The sequence below is a fragment of the Haliotis rubra genome, unplaced genomic scaffold (assembly GCF_003918875.1).
Source record: "Haliotis rubra isolate DU_JTF1 unplaced genomic scaffold, ASM391887v1 Scf156, whole genome shotgun sequence".
NCBI lineage: Eukaryota > Metazoa > Mollusca > Gastropoda > Lepetellida > Haliotidae > Haliotis > Haliotis rubra.
The window spans coordinates 740,112-764,955 of NW_025765514.1; the positions used below are offsets into that span (position 1 = coordinate 740,112).

General features: G+C 41.2%; 1 protein-coding gene across 1 annotated transcript in view; it reads right to left on the reverse strand.

The window, feature by feature from the left end:
* Nucleotides 1-24,844, reverse strand: part of LOC124270910 — a 44,981-nt gene continuing 20,137 nt past the window's right edge. Inside the window, exons 2-7 of the mRNA XM_046705971.1 lie at nt 8,516-9,290; nt 7,758-8,000; nt 5,994-6,424; nt 5,164-5,326; nt 4,289-4,457; nt 1-1,567 (exon numbers count right to left, since the gene is read on the reverse strand). Coding sequence (XP_046561927.1) covers nt 1,381-1,567; nt 4,289-4,457; nt 5,164-5,326; nt 5,994-6,424; nt 7,758-8,000; nt 8,516-9,290 — 1,968 coding nt within the window. The 3' untranslated portion in view covers nt 1-1,380. The remainder of the gene's footprint in view (nt 1,568-4,288; nt 4,458-5,163; nt 5,327-5,993; nt 6,425-7,757; nt 8,001-8,515; nt 9,291-24,844) is intronic.

A 24,844-nucleotide genomic window follows, 5' to 3' on the forward strand; every position in this document is an offset into this window, starting at 1 on the left:
TCTTCACACTGTGGGTGTTAACATTAATCTAATGTATTATCATGATCATATTGTCAACAAATTGTCATCCAGACATGCCTGATATTTTGACAACCATGACATCACTCTGACATAATGTAAACAGTGCATTGACCACTGCAGACAATCTACTGGAACAGCACAGAGTAAAAAAATGTGACATACCAAAAAATCACATTGTTGGTGTCAATCATCAGTGTTCACATCTTGATAAACACCGAGATCAAGCTGTGAAGATATTCATTAAGAACTGTTATTTTGAGACACCACATCACACAAACACACTAGGGCGTGGTCTTCACCCACCCCCTCTGCACTCAGGCATACACATGATTTTTAGGAGACAGTTCAGATCTAGGGAAAAAGTGCAGTGTCAGCACGTGCTGATTCAGGTCTCTTTGATCATATTCTGTGAGTATGTTCTAGACATTTACCATGTAACCATGGCAACAACTACACATTCTGCATTATTCATAATACAAAGAATATCTATTGTGTTGCTGGGCTGCAAAAGAGCCATTTTTTCTATAAATATATTTTAAACTAATGTCACATGTCTAGAAACTTTTTAGATTTATGAAAGTATTGTATCACATTGGACATCTCATAAATAATATATGGCACTGCTCAGAATGCACGAATTATACAAATATGCCACTAAACTTTTGAAAAGGATATTATTCACCTTCCATGATATACAAAAATGGTTTTCATTACATTACAAGTGCTTATATAAAAAGAATGATATATATGGTTGTCCCTCCCAAAGGTTGAATATATTAAAGGTTTTAACATAAAAAGTCTCCTAATTTCTTAAGCAATATAGGCTACAAACTATTCCACAAACATTCATACAAATAGAAAGACTTATTCAAAAACTTCAATTTGTGGTTTACGTTACCATAGAAATGTATGAACATTTGCTGCTAAATGGGTGTTTTAGCATCAGGACTACGGTAATGTAGTTTGGCATGGAAGAAAACGTAAGTTCAACATAACAATTAATTGTTGACTTCTACCAAGATGTACCAAGACGTTTCAATCTTCATCACCTCAGGAGAGATGTCTTTACCTTGAGAGACATCAGACTCATCTACTTGGGACACTGTGATGAACGTCTTGCACAGCATCTGTGTACATGGAATAAGGCAGGTAGACACTCTCACCATTCAAACACTGAAACATGCTGTCCTCCAAACGAAGGCAGCTGCAATACTGAAAAGGTCCTTGATAAAAATGTATTGCACACTGTGCCCCCCAAGGGGAGGTGTGGGTCCTATTGGTCGAGATGTGAAGGTTATGCTGTCGTCGCGAACTCACACTCGATGGTCCAGTACCGGTCACTAAACTCAGGGTCAGTTCTCAAGATGGGTTTTTAAGCATTCTCTTTTGCCTAAAGTCATACACCTGTCGACATACGAACACTGTGGATGGGTCGACGTCAACTCCTGGCATACGATGGAGGATAGGATTATCTCCTTCCATGTCAGGAACTACTTTAGATCGTACACAAGCATGCTGATCACTTCGGGAGACTTCCGCTCGGTACCTGCAGACAGAAAAGGTAAAGTGAGCATCCTTCTGTCACAGTATTATAAAACATCAAACACTGCTGTGTTGAAATTGCAGATGTCTGAAAGTTAAAAGTTTGATTATTGCGTATTCCATATTTACCCATTATTTTGCATTGTGGAGAACCTCTGCATTATGGAGAACCTCTGATTGACATATTATACAAGTGAGTGAGTGAGTTTAGTTTTTTCGCCACTTTTAGCAATATTCCACATATCATATGTACACATTGTACCCATGTGGGGAATCGAACCGGGTTATCAACTTTGAAGCTGACTTACCCGGACATTAATCAAGTTGAAAATATTAAAAGTGACATTCTATTATACCATTGTTTGTGAGTGAGTGAGTTTGAACATGTTTTACAGTCTAAACCACAGGAAGTAAATATTTTTAGCAATATTCCAGCCATATCAGCCGGACGGGGGGGACACCAGAAATGGGCTTCACACATTGTACCCATATGGGGAATTAAACCCGGGTCTTTGGCATGACAAGCAAACGCCTTAACCACTAGGCTACCCCATTGCCCCACTATTACGCAAGGACTGACTGACTGAGTTTGGTTTTACGCCGCTTTTAGCAATATTCCAGCAACATCACGCCAGGGGACACCAGAAATGGGCTTCACACATTGTGCCCATGTGGGGATTCGAACCCGGGTCTTCGGCGTGACGAGCCAACGCTTTAACCACTAGGCTACCCCACCGCCCCTATTACGCAAGGATATGTGTGTGTGTGTGTCTATATATATATATATATGACTGAGTATATGATTCTTAACCATGGAAACTGATGCACTGATAAATAGACACACTATCTATAACTGTTTGTTGGTAACTCCGCATTCAGCAATATGATCTTGATGATAGTGACCTGTAAATATTCAAACATGGTGTACACAAACCAGCGATTGATGTTATCTGCAACATCTATAGTGTACAATGACCATTCAACAAAGACCCAGAGCCTGATCAACCAATCCTTAAACTCACCTCCAGCATAGGTTTCTGGGTGTGTGTTCACATCTGCAATCCCACTGGGAAAACACAGCATCGAACATTATTTCGTATATGTCAATGTTCAGTGTAGGATGCAGGCTAGATTTGAGGCAAGTTGGAGTGAGTTTAGTTTTATGCTGTTTTTAGCAATATTCCAGCAATATCACAGAAGGGACACCAGAAATGGGTTTCACACATTGTGCCCATGTGGGGCATCAAACCCGGGTCTCCGGCACAGCGAGCGAACGCCTTACTACCAGGCTGCCCCACCACCCAAAGCAAGTAGACAAACCATTACCACTATTTCAGTATTGTGATGGGGCTGACACTAGGGCTGCGCAATATAACCGGTTTACCGGTTCAGATACGCTGATCGAAAACCGGTATTTTGACATGCATTCTGAAAACTTCGTAACACTCGGAAATCTTCGGATATTTCCGTTTTTTTAGTTGTTCTTTTCCCTGTTTCATTTGTGCCAAATGTTACTTACATTTTTATTTTGTCATGATTAAAAGTTTTTATAAAAGCTTAATCAATCAGTGATTTTGTTGTGTTTTTGCTTTATAATCAAGCATTAACTCGATTATAAGAAGTTTTTGTTAAAAAATAATCCTTGCAATATATTGCAATACATATCGCAATATATGCTTCCGCATCGCAATATATCGCAATATGAAAATTCTCTGCAATACCCACCCCTAGCTGACACATTAATGCTCAATTGATGCCTGAGTCTACACAGAACGTTATCACAGCCATGAAGAAGAAAACACTGCAAGAAAGGCTGAAAGCATGAAGGAACGGTGACACAATGGAAGGGAGATAACTCTACCTGGTAGAAATTGTCTTCACATTTTACACATGGAATATCTTTGTCAATGTTTTGAAAGTCAGAAGATTAGCTACGGATTAATTGAAATGTTGATTTATGGCAAAATAGTTTTTGGCATGTCTCAGAAAACTTATTGAATAGATTTGTTTGTTTCAGGATACAACCATCTCAGTGCTTCAGTGGAGAGTGGATGGTTGGGGGTTTGATGTCATACTAAGAGACATTACAGAGGCCCAGATAAGCTGCGTATCCGGGTAAAATACGCATAGAAAGTTTCCAATTACGCATTGAAAAATAATTGTTGTGTATCAGTTACGCATTTAAAATGTTAGATACGCAAAAAGTTTAAATCAAATGCATACGGAATATATTTATAAAAATTGCTTGCGTAATGAAAAAGACATCGATTGCTATCAAGTTGTACTGTTTGTATAGGACAAGTGTTGTACTGTCAGTATAGGATGAGTGATTTTTTATGAAATTATTTCCATTATATTTAAGTTGGTTTTGATTAGGTATGACATAAGGCAGAACATACCTGCTTAGTAAACTTACTCAATGACGTAATACTTAGGTGAGTAAAGTGACTGAAATACGCACATATTTGAAAGCAGTGGGTAACGGAAAATGAAATACCCACACAACATTCATAATACCCACTCCAAAAACATACAGTGGGTACAGTACCCACATGAGCTAAATCTTATCTGGAGCTCTGCATTAGAAGATGTTACTTTTGGAAGTCTTAAGGGGATTAAACCAGGTCTGGTTGGATCTGAGTCTGTATGGTGCATGCCACTTCCAAACCATACTTTACCTCACCTTTTATCTTTATACATTGTTTCATGAGAATCTTGTGCCTACCTGCAATACTCGTTAAAGGTGAGCACATAGCCCTTGTCGTCAATGCAGGCAACACTGTTCTCATCCTTGTGCTTTGAAGCGAACACTTCACAGTCTACATGGTGTGGTTTACGGCCGATCTCTGTGTGTTCCGGACGGTAGTACCACAGTAAGCTCATCATCATCTCACCTGTAACCATGGATACACAATGGATAGTCAAAAGATGATTTTCAATCGAGAACTCTCTATATTCAACAGTCATTGCAGCCAATATACAACAAACCTGATTCCATGTTTTTAGACACTCCAGCCCCAAAAGACAGACAGTGCTATGAATCGCTGATATCCCAAAAGAGAATCTTTGCTTTGTTCAGCAAATTTTAACTTCACAATGATGATTAATTGGTTTGTTGTAGATCTATTTATTAAGTGCTGTAAAATATTGTTTCGAACAGAGAATATCCTGCTTATATGATACTCTGGGATGAAAGATGTGACTTCTACCTACAAATTCATTATGACTTATCTGACTGACTGACTGACTTGAGTTTGGTTTTTACGCCGCTTTTAGCAATATTCCAGCAACATCACGGCGGGGGACACCAGAAATGGGCTTCACATATTGTGCCCATGTGGGGATTCGAACCCGGGTCATCGTCGTGACGAGCCAACGCTTTAACCATTAGGCTACCCCACCGACCCCTTATGACTTATCTGCCACCAAAGAACTCCGCAGCAATGAAAATATGCTTTGGTTGTGTTTCAAGTCATCTGTGATGGCCCAAGAGTGTTTTATGCGCATATTAAACTTGCAGATATGAGTACTAGTGTCTCTAGTGACATGTATCTATCATTACAAAGATACATTTTAGGATCAATCAGAACAAATACTGACTGTCATCGGGATGTTCCCAAAGAGCAGAAACTTTGGCTACAAATGGAATGTCTTTCTTTCTTGGTCCAGATCGTAGTAGCACACAGTCTCTCACTCGGATGATATCCCCACTGCTGTGTCTAATGGCTGGGTAACTCTTCCTCTTGACCGGTGGGGAGTCCCCCTGAAATAGACAACACACAGTCCAGAACACACAACACAGGACAGTAGACATAATAGAGTGTATGAATATTGTGCCATTCCATCCATTGAAGAATGCTTAACTCAACAGATCTATTATCCTGGCCGGAGGATCAGCATGCACATGAATCTCATTCTGAACTCCCTGGGGAGTATACAGCCGAAGATGCCCACAGGGGATAGAATGTTTACAGTAATATCATCGTTCATCCTACTAGCTAGCTGATTACACTATGAAGCCTTGACACTCTATGGAGTCAAGTGAGGTGATCAAAGTTTGTGCTGTAAAATCATCTGAGACAAAGGTTGCCTAAATGTGATCATTATTCTGTACACAGGAAACATCCCTTTATGTGTGTGCCATGAGAATCACTGCACTGATTCCGAAACAACTAAATATATGAAGATTTTAATGCCCATAGACTTCACTTACTCCAATGTTTATGTTTCAAACCCAGATGAACACTTACCAAACTTGGTACCACCTTCATCTCAGATGCCCACAAGGGATACGAGATTTACAGTCATATTATCTTTCATCCCACTAGCTGATTACACTATGGAGCCGTGACACTGTACTGATTCCAAAACAAGTTGACATATGAAGATTTTAATGCTCTTAGAATGCATTTACTTCAATGCACACTTACCAAACTTGGTACCACCTTCATCTCAGATTCCCCTGACCACGTCCAGCTGTGCGGGGGTGAAGAAATCTGTCGCTGCACGGCTGATGGAACTACTTTACTACCCCCCTTCTTCTCCACCCCGTCATCCTTCGGACTCTTGCTGCGCCTTCTCTCAACCTTTTTCTTTGGCTTGGGGTTTTCTGGCTTCGATTTGTTATCTCCTTTTGGCTTCTTGCTGACGGTGTTCCCAGTAGCTGGATCCTCAGGGATTTCCTTGTCGTGTTTTGTGTAGTTGGAGAACGCACAGTCGTGGGAGTTGTCAGGGTTGTGGATGAGAACCTTGACTTGTGCATGGGGGACCGGCACGGGGAGGTGATGAGGCAGCAAGCAGGGGTCGATGGACTGGTGCAACACCGGAGGGTTTGGCTGGTAAAATCCCCCACCGTAGTAACCTGCAATGACAAGCGCATTACACATACAACACTGAATTCTGATCATAAGGTGGCATTATGATCTCAAGAACCCGTGAAGATCCGGGTTAGAATATTGATCTTCAGTAACCCATGCTTGTCGTAAGAGGTGACTAACGGGATCGGGTGGTCAGGCTCGCTGACTTGGTTGACACATGTCATCAGTTCCCGATGCTTATGCTGTTGATCACTGGATTGTCTGGTCCACCCAGCAATATCATGGCAGCATTTAATGCATGAAACAAGAGTTAAATAAATTAGTGGCTGCAAGCATAAGCTAGGATTTGTTATTCTGTGAACCACACGTACAGTGACATACTTTCAGTAAACCCATCAAAACTGCATCTTCTGCATCTCTAATGATTATAACAGGTTACTCAAATTTACCCTCTGACATCTATGGCTTTCACTTATCTGTACATACATTTAATTGTACTTGTTGCTTAACACTGCAGCTGTATCCCTGATGCCTGTAACTAATCGATTGAAAAACCAATGGTCGATATATAAGCAACATCCCATGTGCAACCAACCACTCACACATAGAAATGGCAACTAGTCCAGGAAAAGTGAACAAATGTAGATAGATCCAATTGTTTTCACACAACATCCAGCTTTTACATAAACCACTTGTTCAAACTGAGCAGTGGACTAGCTGTATATGACAAATGGCGTCTAACCCAGGTGGCCACAGAACCTGACTACCAGGACCACAGGGATGAAATCAGCACTTGCCCCAAGCCTTGATAGTTTTGTTAATGTTAAAAGTATATTAATGCCTAGTAGAAATTTAAACCTTTGGGGTATTTGTAAATGTTTACATAGTACATGTTCTTGATATATTTCAACCCCTGGATATATTCTGTTTGTCAACTAGTAGGGGTGGGTATTGCAGAGAATTTTCATATTGCGATATATTGCGTTGCGAAAGCATGTATTGCGATATGTATTGCAATATATTGCATGAAGTATTTTTAAACAAAAAACTGCTTATAATCGAGGTAATGCTTGATTTATAGAGCAAATACACAGCAAAATCACTATGCTTGATTAAGCTTTTATTCATGATTAAAAATAAAAATGTGAATAATATTTAGCACAAATGATAAAAAGGAAATATCCGAAGATTTCCGAGTGTTACTAAGTTTTCCGAATGCAAGTCAAAATACCGTTTTTCGATCAGCGTATCGCAATACGTATCGTTTTCATGTCTGAACCGGTAAATTCCGATAAACTGGTTATATTTCACAGCCCTATCAACTAGTGTGTGTTTTTCACCATATAGATGAATACTTACTAAGATTAGCATACTCACTGTAAGATGGAATAGTGGCGTGGTTGAATGGCACGCTGAATGCGCTTCTGTAGGGGGACTGGTGGTTGTAGGACATCATCTGAATGCTGCTGAGACTCCCAATACCTCCGAGCGTCAGAGACTGGTACTGCCCTGCCGCCACAAACCTCTCTGAACCAGACCCACATGAGAACCCATTACATGGAGGAACACAGTTGTGATTGGATGAGAACATGGGCGTGATGCAGTGGGGTGTCCCGGGACAAGGGTTTCACTGGGGTATGGGCCCCGACCACGTCCACAACACTGGACGGGCGGTCGTCACTGATTGCCTCTGATTCGGGTATTGTCGGTGGTTTCTGGATGGCAGTCATCACAGTTGTTGTAGTGGTCTTAGATTCCTCACAAATCTGTTGTTCTTTCTTGGAGATGCACACACTGGCTTGTGTTGCGCAGCACACTGTAGAACCCAGCCCATCTACCCATCGTGCTGCGGGGTGATGTTTGCTAGCTATTGATACGCGTTTCCACGAAACACAAAAGCGGTCAATCCGAGCAGCACGTTCCAAACTAGGTCTCACATCCTTCGTGGCAGCCATCAAAGCCTTTGCATTCAGATTGGCTATTCTTTTGCCAGTTTTTCCAACCAAGTTCATTTTATCTTTCACTCTCTTCTTTAAATCATCTTTTTTGTCCTTTTTCTTTTTAATATTTGATTTTTTATCTGTAGTTTTGTCTTTAGCTTTACATTTTGGTAATAATTTCTTAATTTTTTTTCAAAGTCTTTCCTTTGGATTCTATCTTGTTTTTATTTTTATCCAATTTGGCATTTTTCTTTTTTTCTTCAATTTTTACCTTTCTATGTTTGATAATCTCTTCTCGTTGTTTCTTGACATCTTCAACTTTTTCTTTACAGGATTTATCCTTCTCCTTGACTGATTTGCTAACTTTGTCCTTTGTGGATTTCTCTTTGGGTCCTGTTTTCTCCTTGGTAGATTTTTCACTGGACTGAGCATTGGACTCTTCCTTACTTTGTTTAGTTTTCTTTGGAGTAGCAGGAAGTTTCTCGAACATGATATTGACTCTGGCAGAAGCATTTAGACTTGCTTCCCGCTTCAGCCTCATGAACTGATACACATTAAACTCCTTCTTGGGCTTCTTCACTTTAACTTTCATGTTCTTGCCCTTTGAAGTCTCCTTGCACACTTTCTTAGCAAATGAGGCTGACTTTCCTGTATTTTTGTCAGAACTAGAATCTTTGCAACTTGAACCCAACTTATCTTTTTTCTCTAATTTGATTTTTTTCTCAGTCTTTTCTTTCTTTGCTTGTTTTTTATCTGGTTTGACAACCACATTGTTGTTTGGTTCTTTCATCTCATCATGCTTGCGTTTCTTGGCCTTGTGGTCTTGTTTGGACATGAGAGTGTCTTTGTTTGTTTCCAGGTACACCTGGATCACTGACTCGTACATTGGGTATGTGTCGTTATAAGATACAAACTTCTCGCGCAACTTGCGAGATCCAATGCTGTGTGCCTGCTTGTATTTCTTCAGATTCTGAAAAGAAAAACAAGTTTCCATGAAGTCGAAATTTCGATTGTTTGTGAGGTCAAATAAGCTACTCTGGACAAATATTCAGTCTATAGAGATTCTAAAGATACAGGAGGCAGTCTGGTTACCCATTGGGTAACGTGTTGGCACAGTTCTGATGACCAGCATAAACTGTTTTTTCTGGTCCAAGCTTGAGGGGGGCGGTGGGGTAGCCTAGTGGTTAAAGCGTTGGCTCGTCACGCCGAAGACCCGGGTTCGAATCCCCACATGGGTACAATGTGTGAAGCCCATTTCTGGTGTCCCCCGCCGTGATGTTGCTGGAATATTGCTAAAAGTGGAGTAAAACCAAACTCAGTCAGTCAGTCAGTCCAAGCTTGAGGCCACATATTCAGCTACAATACTGCGTACTGTGGCATTAAACAACATTTAGTCACATACTACTGCTTCTTTGTCTCTACAACATGTCACTTAGCAATGCTCTGCTCTAACATACAAGTAGCAGAAGTCAGTGAGTCAGAATGAGTCTTGTTTTATGCTGCTTTTAGCAATATTTCACCAATATCACGGCGGGGGACACCGGCAATGGGCTTTACACTTGTACCCATGTGGGGAATTGAACCCAAGTCTTCGGTGTGACAAGCGAACGATTTAACCACTAGGCTACCCCACCACCCCGTAGCAGAAGTGAGAGAGTATTGGATAAGCTTTGCAATGACAATGACATTTGCTTTACAAACCACTGGAGTGAGTGAGTGAGTATGGTTTTACGCCGCTTTTAGCAATATTCCAGCAACATCACGGCGGGGAACACCAGAAATGGGCTTCACACATTGTGCCCATGTGGGGATTAGAACCCGGGTCTTCGGTGTGACGAGCCAACGCTTTAACCATTAGGCTACCGCGCCGCCCCACAAACTACTGGAAGTTGGATGGGAGTGGGTGAGCAATATGTGTTGTCACTGATGGCAAATTGCACTAATCTGAAACTATATGGTATTGTCTGAAATAAAACACTGAGACAATGTAACAATCTACAATGATGAGGCATGATGACACCCAATCAGCAAGTCAAACACTGACCGGCCAATCCACATTTTACTCTCATTACAACACGCTTATGCTGCAAATATCAGGGAATGACTTAATACTCTGAATACTGAATACTTATCACTTACAGCAGACATGTGTTCAGGAAGCCCAAGAAACATCATCTCCCTATGAACTAAGTGAGTGAGTGAGTGAGTGAGTATGGTTTTACGACGCTTTTAGCAATATTCCAGCAATATCACGGTAGGGGACACCAGAAATGGGCTTCACACATTGCACCCATGTGGGGAATCGAACCCAGGTCTTCAGCATGTCGAGCAGACGCTTTAACCATTAGGCTACCCCACCGCCACACCCAAAACGAGAGGATCATTCCTCAAAATTGCATAACAAATTCCTATACTGTAGATGTTCAGTCTGTACATCCACCTCCATTCAGGCCAAGCCATGACCTATTTCTTACACATGTACACAGAGATCTAGGCTTAAGTACACAGTATATAGCTGTGGTAAAGTGTCTCTACTGGACACACTGACCACACCTCTGGGCTAGCTTCACAGATAACACTGCATGGACTGGGTCTGTACAAACAAGTTTATAGTTTGCCTGCAGATGTCAATCAGATAGAATTTACTGTATTACTAAGCTTGGTTCTACCATAACGAACCAGCACAAAACATGAACAAAACATGCCTAATCAAACGTTCAAACACCCAGTTGCGGGTACAGCAACGTGCAGTAAACTTGGACAAAGTACTGTGACTATGTGTCCCAGTCCACCCAGCTCGTAAGGATGGGAATGCCACAATAACTTGGTGCGCCTAGTGGCTGCAAGAGTTGTATGCTCCCCAGGGAGTTGAGATTGACAATATGATGCGCCGTTGAGATTGACATCCAGTGAACGAGGGAAAAAAAAATGTATGTATGTATGTATGTATGTATGTATGTATGTATGTATGTATGTATGTATGTATGTATGTATGTATCAGCTAGACACATGACAGCATGGAATGAAACATTATCTATCATCTTGAGGAATGCTTATTGAAAAAATAACAAAATAGCAATTCCAGTATTTTCAAATATTATCCAGGGAGAGAGAGAAAATAATTTCGTAACAGACATTTTGTTCATCCAGTTTTCCCTTCACATGAATCATTGTTGCTTAAATTCAAGCATATTTGAAAAATATATACTTTCAAGAAAAAGTATTTCCAAAAAATACTTTTATTTGACAATCTTAGGAACAAATTCATTCAGAGGAAGCAGAATGGTTGAAAGAGTTTCACATCCATGTGAAAACCAAGAATGGGAGAGAATCAATCCCAGGTGTTCTGAGGCTGACAAGTATATTTACCACAAAGCAGCCCCCTACTCCCAATCACTGCTATGTGTTTACAAACAAAACAGGTGTCATTACCCAAAACTAATATTTCACCTTTGCAGCCTTAATAGAAATTAATTACTCAAAATTGTTCAGAGTAGAAAGAGACAAAATACCAGTAGATGTCATATATTTCTGCATAATGTCCCAGTATTACAGTGAAATAATATAGGCATACCATCCAGGAAGCAATGCAAATTTAACAGTTTATGATTTAATGATTAATAAAACACGGTCTAGAACATTTCCAGAAATATCATTCCAAAATCATAAACCTTTTCAAGCTTCACATAAAGCTTTACCTAGAACGTTTTCTATGTTGGTTGGTTTAGGTTGAACAGCTTGCAAGTACTCAAAGCCAATATATATTTTTTAAATATAGTATGCATAGATAAAATATGTAATTTTGGTGACATGGGTGGGAAATTAGGTGACAGATTTAGTCGTATATGGACGCAATTCAGACAGACTCATAAATAAACGTAACTACCAGAGCGCTAGCTTCAAGCCTGACTACTGCAGCATATAGGGACAGACGAACAAGCAGATTCCCATATAGGCGAGCAGCCGACATCGCAAAATACATGCCTAGGAAACGTTTAGTACGCTTTTATGTAGACCAATATCCACCTATTTGTATTGCATTCGTCATGTACAAACAGTCTAGAATCTCATATATATTGTAGTTACTCTCCTTTACTCACGGATGTCGAGATATGTGACAAAATACTTCAGGGCCCTTCAGATATTGAGAGAAATTTGCACGAATTTTTTCACTCACCTAACTTATTAACCGTAATTCACCATGAAATCCACCCCCGATCTCTAAAACAAACATACAGTCACCTTCTTACATGTTTATATATACGGTATATAATAATTTTGATACCTGATCTTTCGTCTTATTCGCACACGCAGCGACAACTGGGCTGGCTTTGCCTCCTTGTTTCCGAGCTTCGGTCGCCATCTTTCCGAGGCTTGACGTGACGAGGTTCGGCTGGCCGGTAGAGGGCGCGCCGTCAGGTAGTTTAGTTCGCGGAAAGCAATGCGGTTGGGCATCAGGCTGTAGAAATATGCATCATGCTCCAACTAAATAACCTTACTCGTCCCCAAATACAAAGAAAAACCAACCATGCATTACACAATAAGACCTCATACGGCTTTCGGCATTAATTTCTTCCATCGTAAAGGGTTTGATATTTTAATCATGATGACTTTCCTTAGTGGCAATTTATAATGCCTGCAATATTGAGTGAATTCATTTCTCTCGCGGCTTATTCACTGGTGATTTAATTGTGTTCGTGTCTTTTTAAATTAAAGTTACTTAAGTGTTATTGATGAATTATGAACCGCGAAAGAAGGAAACGCGTGAGCCTCGAGCCGGACCCGGAAACCCATATAAGCATTAGTGAAAGTTCACGATAAAATGCAACAGTTTATTGAGAAAAAAACATTAATTGTTAAATTTACAAATACATCTTAATGTCGTTCGTGCTTTAAAAGAACGATTCACATATTTCCACTGACTGACTGAGTTTGGTTTTACGCCGCTTTTAGCAATATTCCAGCAACATCACGGCGGGGGACACCAGAAATGGGCTTCGCACATTGTACCCATGTGGGGATTCGAACCCGGGTCTTCGGCGTGTCGAGCCAAAGCTTTAACCACTAGGCTACCCCACCGCCCCTCACATATTTCCAAGTCACGATATATATCTGCATTTTTAAACGTAATTGTTCACGGATGAACCATGTCGGCATCAACGTAGCAATTACTGTTCATGGTGCATCAGCGTGGCCATTTTGTGAATGTGTTAGCCTAACCACATAGCAGAGAACAAGATCCTCTTTTAGGACACCACCAGCCCCACACCTAGAATTAACCCAGACAAGATACATCCATCACCGGACGACTAAACCGATACGAAAGTTGTTTCTTGCTGGATTTAGACATTCCTACATGCTGTATAGATTCGTCTTGTCTGATTGTCGACATTACTGAATTAACTGACCGCCCAATCACGCAAACAGTCTACGGAGTTACCTGCCCTGTTACAGTGCGATCGCGCTCCTACAATAACGTACGTAATCAGTCCAAACATTTAGGATTAGTTTCATATATAAAGCAAAGCATGATAGTTTCATAAGTGTTGGCTTTCTTAACATTCTTCCCGGAAGATTTAACCGTGGATTAGGCCTCGAGTACACGTGACTTCTGGCGAGAGTATGTTCTCGGGTCCGAACGACTGAGTTGTATTTGAATGTGTGCTGTTTCATAAGGAAGACTGAATGCGGACGTACTTCAGTATATTTATGTATATCCTAGCAACCCGGAAATGACCGTGCTTGAGTCAGAGAGATCGGAGGTTGATAGCATGAACAACGTTTGTACAGTTCGACCTACGGGAAGACAGAGGAGGGATGTTCGAGAGAAGGACGGGTGTTCGGGACAAGGGGTGAGTGAGTGAACATGGTTTTACGCAGCTTTAACCAATATTCTAGCAATATCACGGCGGGGAACACCAGAAATGGGTTTCACACATTGTACCCGTGTACGTGGCACAGGCGGATCTAGGTGGGGGTGGGGTTACGAAACACCCACCCCGGCTCCGCCAATACAAAACATTAACTTCAAAGTGGTGTTTAGTCACTTTCAAGGGTGGGTGTGTGTGTGTTTCGTGTTTAGGACGAGGGGGCTGTTCAAAACAAGGAAGGGTGATCGGGAAGTGGAGGGGTGTTTAAGAGAAGCATGGTATTTCTAGGCACGTGTGTTCGAGACAGGAAGGGTTGTTCGGGACAAAGAGAGGGCTTTGGAACAGGAAGTGTGAATAAGGAACCTATTTTGACACATTCCAACGGGAGCGACGATATAAGATACGCCATATAAATGTTGGATTAACAAATACTTTAATTTCGTCTCTTTTTTTTTTATTCAGTTAAGCTTTTAATTGACAAACGTACCCTAAACAGTGTCAGCACGTCTGTATCCACAAAGCAAGTTGATGTTTAGATACTGTTCATGGTCTCTATTGCCGTTAAATTGCAGTATAGCTTTTAGTATATTTTTGTCTCTTTCTTTGACACTTTGGGGGAATATTTTGGGCATGATTTTAAGCTTTAACTTACTCATTTAATGGAATTTACCCCAAAATGCATTTCAAAAGAGGACCATTGTAACTGACCTTTCTAGAACTAACAATTTCCTAATGTTATGTCAAATTCGACCATAAAACCCAAAACAAACAAATATATGAAAGCATTTACATATCTAGTATATGTGTGAAGATCCTGGTTAGAATTGATCTTCAGCAATACATGCTTGTGGTAAGAGACGACTAACGGGATCGAAGTGGTCAGGCTCGCTGACTTGGTTAACACATGTCATCGTATCCCAATTGCCTTTGATTGATGCTCACTGGAATGTCTGGTCGAGAATCGATTATTTGTAGAACGCCAATATATATGTGGGAAATTGAGGAGTGCGGCTTTAAGAAACAAACAAAACCTCTACCTGCCTAGACTCCGACTATTTACAGGCCGACAATATATAGCTTGAATGTTGCTTAACTTTTATAGCTGACGATAAACCTACCACACAGTGAGATGGGGATACACAGCAGAAATTGGTAAATTACGTTGGCCTTAGCATATCGGTGTAATTAACGGTAGTTAAGAAGTGGTTACTATGACAACATATACCTTCTTATTGACATACTAAGTATATATCTATATATTGACATACTTCACGTGCAAATAAACGAAAATACGAACACATTGTCTTACTTTACAGTGTACATCTGTTTATCGTCATGCTAAATACAAAATGTCTTACTTTACAATCGTCAGTAAAATAGTAACTTATTGTCTTACATAATTCAACATAAGTATTACATGTCTTCATATTGTCATGCTGTATACTTCCGTATTGTCATGTTTAATATAATACTTCATATTTGAACATAAATACTTTCATAATCATATATGAAGCATACATCTATATACACATACACATATATATGTGGGTGTGGATGTGTATGCATACATATAATATTCGAATACTAAATAGTTTCGCATTGTCGCACCTGCTTTATACATATATATCGTGATACTCATATTTTTTATAAAAAGTTGCTTATTTGATTCATTTTGACGGCTATTGTGACACCAAAGGCCAATGGTAGCCTTGCTCCAAGGTTGTACTGAATGCTAAGCCCATGGATGTATAGTAATTTATCCTTTAAAGAAGCAAGTCTAGATAAACGGACGCCAGTCTGTTATTTATACTTTTGTAGAAATTTTTATTTGAATTATGAGTTATTACCTCAGAGACTTGTGCAAGTCTAGGCCAATGGAACCTGGGTTGATACTCGGATATTCTTGGGTTTGGACAGTCTCCATATCTAAATACTTGCAAAATATATTCATATTTGCATATACATGTACCCTCATATTGTCATACAAACCCCTAAGTGTACATACAAACCCCTTAGTGTACATACAAACCCTTTAGTGCACATACAAACCCCTTAGTGCACATACAAACCCCTTAGTGTACATACAAACCCCTTAGTGCACATACAAACCCCTTAGTGCACCCAAAAACCCCTTAGTGTACATACAAACCCCTTAGTGTACATACAAACCCCTTAGTGTATATACAAACCCCTTAGTGCACATACATACCCCTTAATGTACTTAGTGCACATACAAACCCCTGAATGTACATACAAACCCCTTAGTGTACATACAAACCACTTAGTGTACATACAAACCCCTTAGTGTACATACAAACCCCTTAGTGCACATACAAACCCCTTAATGTACTTAGTGCACATACAAACCCCTTAATGTACATACAAACCCCTTAGTGTACACACAAACCACTTAGTGTACATACAAACCACTTAGTGTACATACAACCCCTTAGTGTACCCCTTAGTGTATATACAAACCCCTTAGTGCACATACAAACCCCTTAGTGTACATACAAACCCCTTAATGTACATACAAACCCCTTAGAGCACATACAAACCCCTTAGTGCACATACAAACCCCTTAGTGTACATACAAACCCCTTAGTGCACATACAAACCCCTTAATGTACATACAAACCCCTTAGTGTACATACAAACCCCTTAGTGTACATACAAACCCCTTAGCCCTTGAAAGGGTGTATAATCGTATACAGACTGTAAACGATAGAAGGGCGGCTGGGTACCCTAGAGGTTCATGCGTTCGCTCGTCACACTGAAGACCCGGGTTTGATTCCCAACATGGGTACAATGTGTAACGCTCATTTCTGGTGTCCCGACCGTGATATTGCAGAAATATTGCTACAAGCGGAGTAAAACTAAACTCACTTACTCATAAAAGATAGAAAGTCGTTCATTCCCGTTAACACAAATACCACATGCACTGCCTCCAGGAACATCAGTGACTGCAAACCAGTCAGTGTATTCACGTGAACACAGTGGTCATAAAAGACATGTCATTAGAACAAATACTACTTTCCGGCGCTCATCCAACATACATGTGTAACATACCAAACAATACATTATATATAAAACCGACAAAAGCACTTTCCGTAATATAAGACATTTGAGCTGTATGCAGAGGCCATTGTGCATGAGCATGTACGTACGAATCACTATGAAATAGGACTACACATTGGCTCAAAGTATCTATATTTCCAAAGGACACATAAAGAGATAATTTACAACCGCCTCTTGAACACTTCCGCGTTTGAGTCTACGCCGCAGAATGGCCGCGAGACGCTCGCCTAATCCCTGCTTAGCAAGGCATTGTATGTACAACCCGGAACTAACACAGTCTTACACAGAATCACGTCACAATGTAACCTGTGAGTGTAATCGGATTGTTTTGACGTAATAGTGGACGCGAGAGGTTGTCAGGAGAGTAGTATCTGACATGGCGTTTGTATGTTGGGTTATGATGAGAAGGTTGTGATGTGGGGTTTAACTTGTCGCCCTGCTACAGCTGATGGACTTGTTGACTTTACCGGTTTAGTTCTGGAGTGGACGTCCATGCTACAATGTCCATGTGTTGATCGTGTCTGTCTTTGATGCTTATCTTGTCGTAATTTGTCTAGCTGTTCCTTTCGCCAGTATATGTGCTGCATAGTCTGTTTCACAGACCGTAGACCAGATTGTTTTCACTTCCTCCTAGCCCTCTCTTCAATGCAAAAGTTATAAATGAAGCAAGTCTAGATTTTTCCCCGGGTTATGAATCTCAGTTGGGTTCCTTTGCAAATTATACGGGGTCATTTGTTTCTTTCAAAGTTTATAGTTAGCAGACTATACGTTCGACTAGTGAGCTGCTATGCTGGGTTTAACGCGTATATGTGTGAGTATGCATGTGTGAGTACGCATGTGTGTGTGTGTGTGTGTATGTGCGTTTCCACGTGCGCATAGTGCGTAGATTTTGCTTACGCTTCAAAAGTGTCCGAATACGCACCACGCAGCTATACGGAGGCCGGAAGTATGAATTCACAAGGGGTATTCCCAATGTCACGTGGTTTTCAATGCAGACACAAGTTGCAGGATGCCAGGGAACTCGGTACCCGAGATAGGTGCAATCCTGCCATCTTCCATGCCTCCAGGACGGACCACAAAAGGATGTTCCGCGGTGCCGTCCGCCGTTTTTGTGTGTTATTTTTCACATAACAGTACAATAAACCTGCAATGATCACATCCTCTTTGAACATCCTGTTATGTCTGTTAACCCCCCACCCCCACCCTTGACCAATGCATAATTTCATGAGGCTATTGGGATGGTCCATGGGGGAATGTCTCAACGACAAGTGGCTGCACATTTCCACTGCCACCGGAACACCATTTCTGCACTGGTGAGACGCTACCAGAACACAAACGATCGGCCACGTTCTGGACGTCCACGTATAACAACGCCAAGACAGGACAGATGGATAAGGGTGACCCATCTTTGTCACAGGTTTCAGACTGCAGTGATGACTGCCAGAACCATTCCAGGACTTCGCCGTATCCACCCCAACACAGCTCGACAACGTTTAGCCATTTTGAAAAAGAAAAGAAAAAAAAGGTGTGTGTGTTGAACCCCTTACCCACCCCACCCCCTTTGGATCCGCCAATGCAGTGCTCTATCAACCAGACCCCTATTACCTATAAGACTGCTTTAATTGTTCCCTCAACCTGAACTAATATAGTCTGATATAGTCTCTGAACCGTTTCAATAAATAATAGTGGAGGACGCCCTTTTTCGGTATTTAAATATTTCGCTAAGAAATCACTTACGTCAATACACTTAGAAGTATGAATGTCATGAAAAATGAAATCGTTACGCTTGTTTATTTTTCATTCCTATGAAAGTCAAAAGTATTTGTTAAATGTTTAAAGTCACATCGGCAATTCTTCAGCCATATCGTGACTAAAACTAGTTCTAAATTTATAATACATACATATAATATATAAAACCCTGTCAACGAAGGACAGTAAAACCACTAGATTATTTCTATATAGTGAGTGAGTGAGTTTAGTTTTACGCCGCACTCAGCAATATTCCAGCTATATGGCGGCGGTCTGTAAATAATCGAGTCTGGACCAGACAATCCAGTGATCAACAGCATGAGCATCGATCTGCGCAATTTGGAACCGATGACATGTGCCAACCAAGTCAGCGAGCCTGACCACCCGATCCCGTTAGTCGCCTCTTACGACAAGCGTCGGTTACTGCACATCAATATTCTAACCCGGACCTTCACGGGTCATTTCTATATAGGCCTATGGTTTTATAGTGAATGAAGTATTGATCGGTTGACTGATAAAACGTCACATGGAGTGTAGAGGTATTTCCGCATCCATAAATGTGATGTGCTCAGCCAGACGTTTGTCTTTGCTGCTGTTTCTAATGTCAGACAAAGCGGGGCGATATTACGCCTTTACATTCAAGCTGCAAACATTTGCAGCTATTACGACCAAGTGGAGCTTGGAACTGTTACTATTCAAACCTGACAAGAGACACAACACTACAGGTAAGCCATGTAGCTACAAATGTCTTGTGACGTCATGTAACTACAGGTGACTACAGTCCGGACCGATGAATTGCAATCTAACTGTTACTATTCACACCTGGCTGTCCCTTTCTCTGCACTCCTCCCTCGTAACAAATAGTGAACTGTGTCAATAGTTTAATGATAGTTTGTTAAACAACTTTTTTATTTTTAGGACAAAAATTCTGCAAACACCTCACAGAGTGGGTATGATGTTTTGATTATGATCAGCGTTTCATTGAGTATGTTATGTTTATTAGTTTTCGAGTTAGATTGCAATTCATCAGTCCGCTTTTGAGCCAAACGGACTATAGTGATAAGTGACACCACCAACTTCCCGTGACTTGTGACGTTATAAACCTGCACGTAACCTGGGACAATGACACTGCACGTGACTAGTGATTAGTCACCAGATTAGTTACTCCAAATAACTACACATGACAAGTGGCGCCACGGAAATAGATTCCAATATGGTTCAGGTACTTGTTACCTGTCAAGAGTGCCCAGACAAACATTTCAAGTACCGAATCACCATGAGAATGCGAAGAAATCTATCCTTCATATACAAGGAGAAATATATCCCAGGAGAAAGCGTGGTGAACCAAATACATCATTGCTTTTTCAGCATACAAAAGCAACAATGTTATCTAAAGCTGTTAACAATATGTCGTAAAATTAGCTCCCTTGTGTTCCCGCACATCAGCGTGGCACCATTTGTGTCCACTGAATTGATAAAAGTGTAAGAGTATACATTGAACTGAAGAAAGAAACTGGGCTCCTACGCTTCTTTTATCCTCCCCCATGTAGTTTCAAAAACGTCATTCAAAGAACTATTTCCAGACGTATAAGAATATACAGAGACCATATCGGTATATGGTCTCTGGAATAGAGTAAGATTCTAGTGTTTTTGTAACAGATAGTGAAAAGGGTCTCATGTATCCACCATACTCAGTATTTTTTGTAGCTTTGTAACGGTTTGGAATATTCATCAAAACTCCCCTGGGTGGAGAAATGGATGACGATTCTAATAATGATCATTGATACCACTTAGCTAGCAGAAGCGACATGTACCATCACGCCTTGTCAGGTTACAGCGTCGTTCTTTACACGGCGTTCATTTCCAGCCGTTATATAGTAACAGTATAAGCCGAAGCAGGATGCCAGAAGCATGTGTTCCTTCCGCCACAGCACCACTATCTAATATTCCACTTGGCTATTTTATTCTGGTCGTACGATGATTCTATCTCATTGTCGAGTCCCGGTGAACCCGGTACTAAAAGAACTGTTTTCAGACATATTTGGAAACATTTAGTGTTTCAACTGTCTTATGTCACAGCGACAATTTCTCCAGGAGATATATGGACAAGAGTACCCAACATGTAATAAGCGCGGAAGATCGCCTCGGGACGTGATATATTCTGTTTACACACTCGCTGGCGATCCATTACATCAACACAGCAGTGAGTGAAGGTGATAACCGCAGCCGGAATCTAAGACGGATGGTACTCAGTTTCTTTATTGAATTGAAACTTTATCCATCAGGTGTGCCCTGGTTTAGAGGCTAAACGTCTAAATTATAGGCTTGATCGTTCTTCTCCCCTCCTCATTACCCGGATGACTGTCATTGCAGTACTTCATATGTTGACAGACAGATTGATTCGTCTTTAACGCCCAATTCGGCGGGTAATCGAGGCTGATTGTTCTCTGGCGTTGACATTCTATATATCTTTCTTTCCCGATACAACACATCTTCCAGTTTGTATGACAGGGCGGGGCATTCTGGTGTTTCATCTCAAGAGAGAAGCTGGTACTACGATGAACTGCGTGCTGATTCCTTCTTGTTTGTTTGTTGTTTACGCCGCTTTTTTCCAGCTATATGACAACATTCTGTAAATAATTGAGTCTGAACTAGGCTCCAATTGCGGAGATCGATGTTAATGCTGTTGATCACTGGATTGTCTGGTTCAGACTCGATTATTTACAGACCGCCGCCATTCTGTAAATAATTGAGTCTGGATTAAGGTCCAATTGCGGAGATCGATGTTAATGCTGTTGATCATTGGATTGTCTGGTCCAGACTCGATTATTTACAGACCGCCGCCATATAGCTGGAATATTGCTGAGTGCGGCGTTAAATTAAACTCACCCACTCACTGGACTAGGCCAACCAGTGATTAACATCATGAGCATCAAACTGCGATGCATCAACCAAGGCAGCAAACCTTAACCACCTGATCCCGTTAGTCGTCTTTTACAAGCATGGGTTACTGAAGACCAATTCTAACACTGATCTTCATGGTTATATTCCATCTTGAGGTTTGACGTATATATTACAAACTAAATATTTTCGATCGATATTGTGATGTTAGAATGATAATTACATACAGGTTTTCTACTGCAATAATGATGCAATATGAGGCAAAATATGTTATAGACGATTCGGCTGTTTCAATACAGCGTTAAATCTCTTTTGTTTTAACTTTTAAATTTGGTAAAGGTTTTAGAAGTATGGGGATGTAAAGCTTTCGCATGTCACACTCGTTTTGGCGTGTCGATGCTTTGAAACGTAGAGGTTTTGGAGACACCCTCAGATACCCGTTGTCCGCAATGGATCTTTGAACAACTGGTTTTGCCTGAAGCCGTCATGTATACAGTATACACATTCGAACGTTTGGCTGACTGACTGACAGGCTGAATTTAGTTTTACGCCGCTTTTAGCAATATTCCAGCAATATCATGGCGGGGAACACCAGAAATGGGCTTCACACATTGTACCCATGGGGGGAATCGAACCCGGGTCTTCGGCGTGACGAGCGAACGCTGTAACCACTAGGCTACTCCACCGCCCCCGAACGTTTGGATTTGTGACCGTAATACAAAACACACGTTTAACCCGCTGCTTCCCATGTCGCACGTGCACCGCAAAACACCACGTGACCATTATTCATGACGTGAATCAGAAAACGAGGTAATTATACCATTATTCACAGAGCACCATATGAAGAAACGAATCTGAATGGGACATGATTTACAGAACACTTTGCAATGAGGTGGAGAACAGCACGTGGCTGTTAATGAGGTGAATAACAGTATCGCGTGACATGATTTACAGAGCACGTGACAATGACGTGGAGAACAGCATCGCATGACATGATTTACAGAGCACGCGACAATGACTTGAATATAGGCACTACGTGACTTGATTTACAGAGCACGCGACAATGACGTGAACAACAGCACCACATGACCTGATTTACAGAGCACGTGGCCAGGACGTGAACAACAGCACCGCGTGACCTGATTTACAGAGCACGTGGCCATGACGTGAACAACAGCACCGCGTGACATGATATACAGAACACGCGGCAGTGACGTGAACAGCAGAACCACGTAACCTGATTTACAGAGCACGTGGCCATGACGTGAACAACAGCACCGCGTGACATGATATACAGAGCACGTGGCAATGACGTGAACAGCAGAACCACGTAACCTGATTTACAGAGCACGTGGCCAGGACGTAAACAACAGCACCGCGTGACATGATATACAGAGCACGTGGCAATGACGTGAACAGCAGAATCACGTAACCTGATTTACAGAGCACATGGCCATGACGTGAACAACAGCACCGCGTGACATGATATACAGAGCACCTGGCAATGACGTGAACAGCAGAACCACGTAACCTGATTTACAGAGCACGTGGCCATGACGTGAACAACAGCACCGCGTGACATGATATACAGAGCACGTGGCAATGACGTGAACAGCAGAACCACGTAACCTGAATTACAGAGCACGTGGCCATGACGTGAACGACACGATGTGACAATAACGTTAATCATGGCACGGCGTCACGCACTGCAACACAACCTGACACAAACATGAGTAACTAGGCAACGACATGAAACACAGGGCATGACGTGACGACACGATCGACAGAGTACGTGACAATTCTTCACCTTTAAGAATTCAAACTTATTAAGGTAACAAGAATTGTCTGAAATCATGTCACAAGGAACAGTGGTTGTCTCTCATACGTGCTCGCTCTTGAATCAATATGTCGAAAACAAATCAAAAGCATGACAGGCGCATCTCATGACATGTAAGTCATATTACTATGGTAAACCGGCCATGCAATAACATATTTACTGCTCTAATTAATGAAAGGATTTGATGTTCTTAACTTCATTTGAACAGTATATATTCATTTATGTTGAGTACCTCGCGAATATCCTACCCTGACCATTTCGCTGCTTGTTGACAAAACATCACCGAGACTGAGGGATACTGAACTAATGTTAAGTTACGGCTGTATGACAGTTTACTCTAAGGGGCTACTGCATAGACATCCACTGAGATCTCCAAATGTAACGGATCAGTGCCGAAAATGATGTCGGATGCAATTAACATTTTTAAAATGTACCGTATAATTCCGTGAGTTTTTCAGATGAACGCTTGACTTGCATCTTCACTATCTGACAGTGATTCAGAAGCATACACGCATGATACAGTCGGACGGGACAATTGACTCATTAAACAGTAGAGATTTCTTATAATTATGTAAATGTTCTTTGTCGATTACTATTATTGTTTTCATATGAGCTGAAAAGAAGCTAATGCTAACGCAAATCAACGCTATTCTTGGTTACATCTTTATAAATTGGGTGGAACAAAATTAGTACGAGGATATGCTATAACGATAGTGGCGACAGGTTACCGAAGATTGAATACTTGCTCTACCTGCAGAGCAGTGAAGTCACGATGTCGTGGACGTGGGCGTCGAGGCAACGTTGGTCGTCACACACAGCTGTGGAGTATCACAGTAACACGACCTGTGCCAACACCATGGGGTGAGGAATTGTCCTATAGGTCACACTGTGTTGGATAAACTGCCGAAATGTCTACATCATCAATACCGGTCGTGATGCTAGAATGTTAAACATGGCGCAAAACTATAATCACTCTCATCATCATCATCATCATCCGTCGTAATATCGTGGGAGTTTTGTTAGAAGCGACGTAAAACCAAACTCACTCTTATCATCATCATCAGCAGCAGCAGCAGCAGCAAGGACATA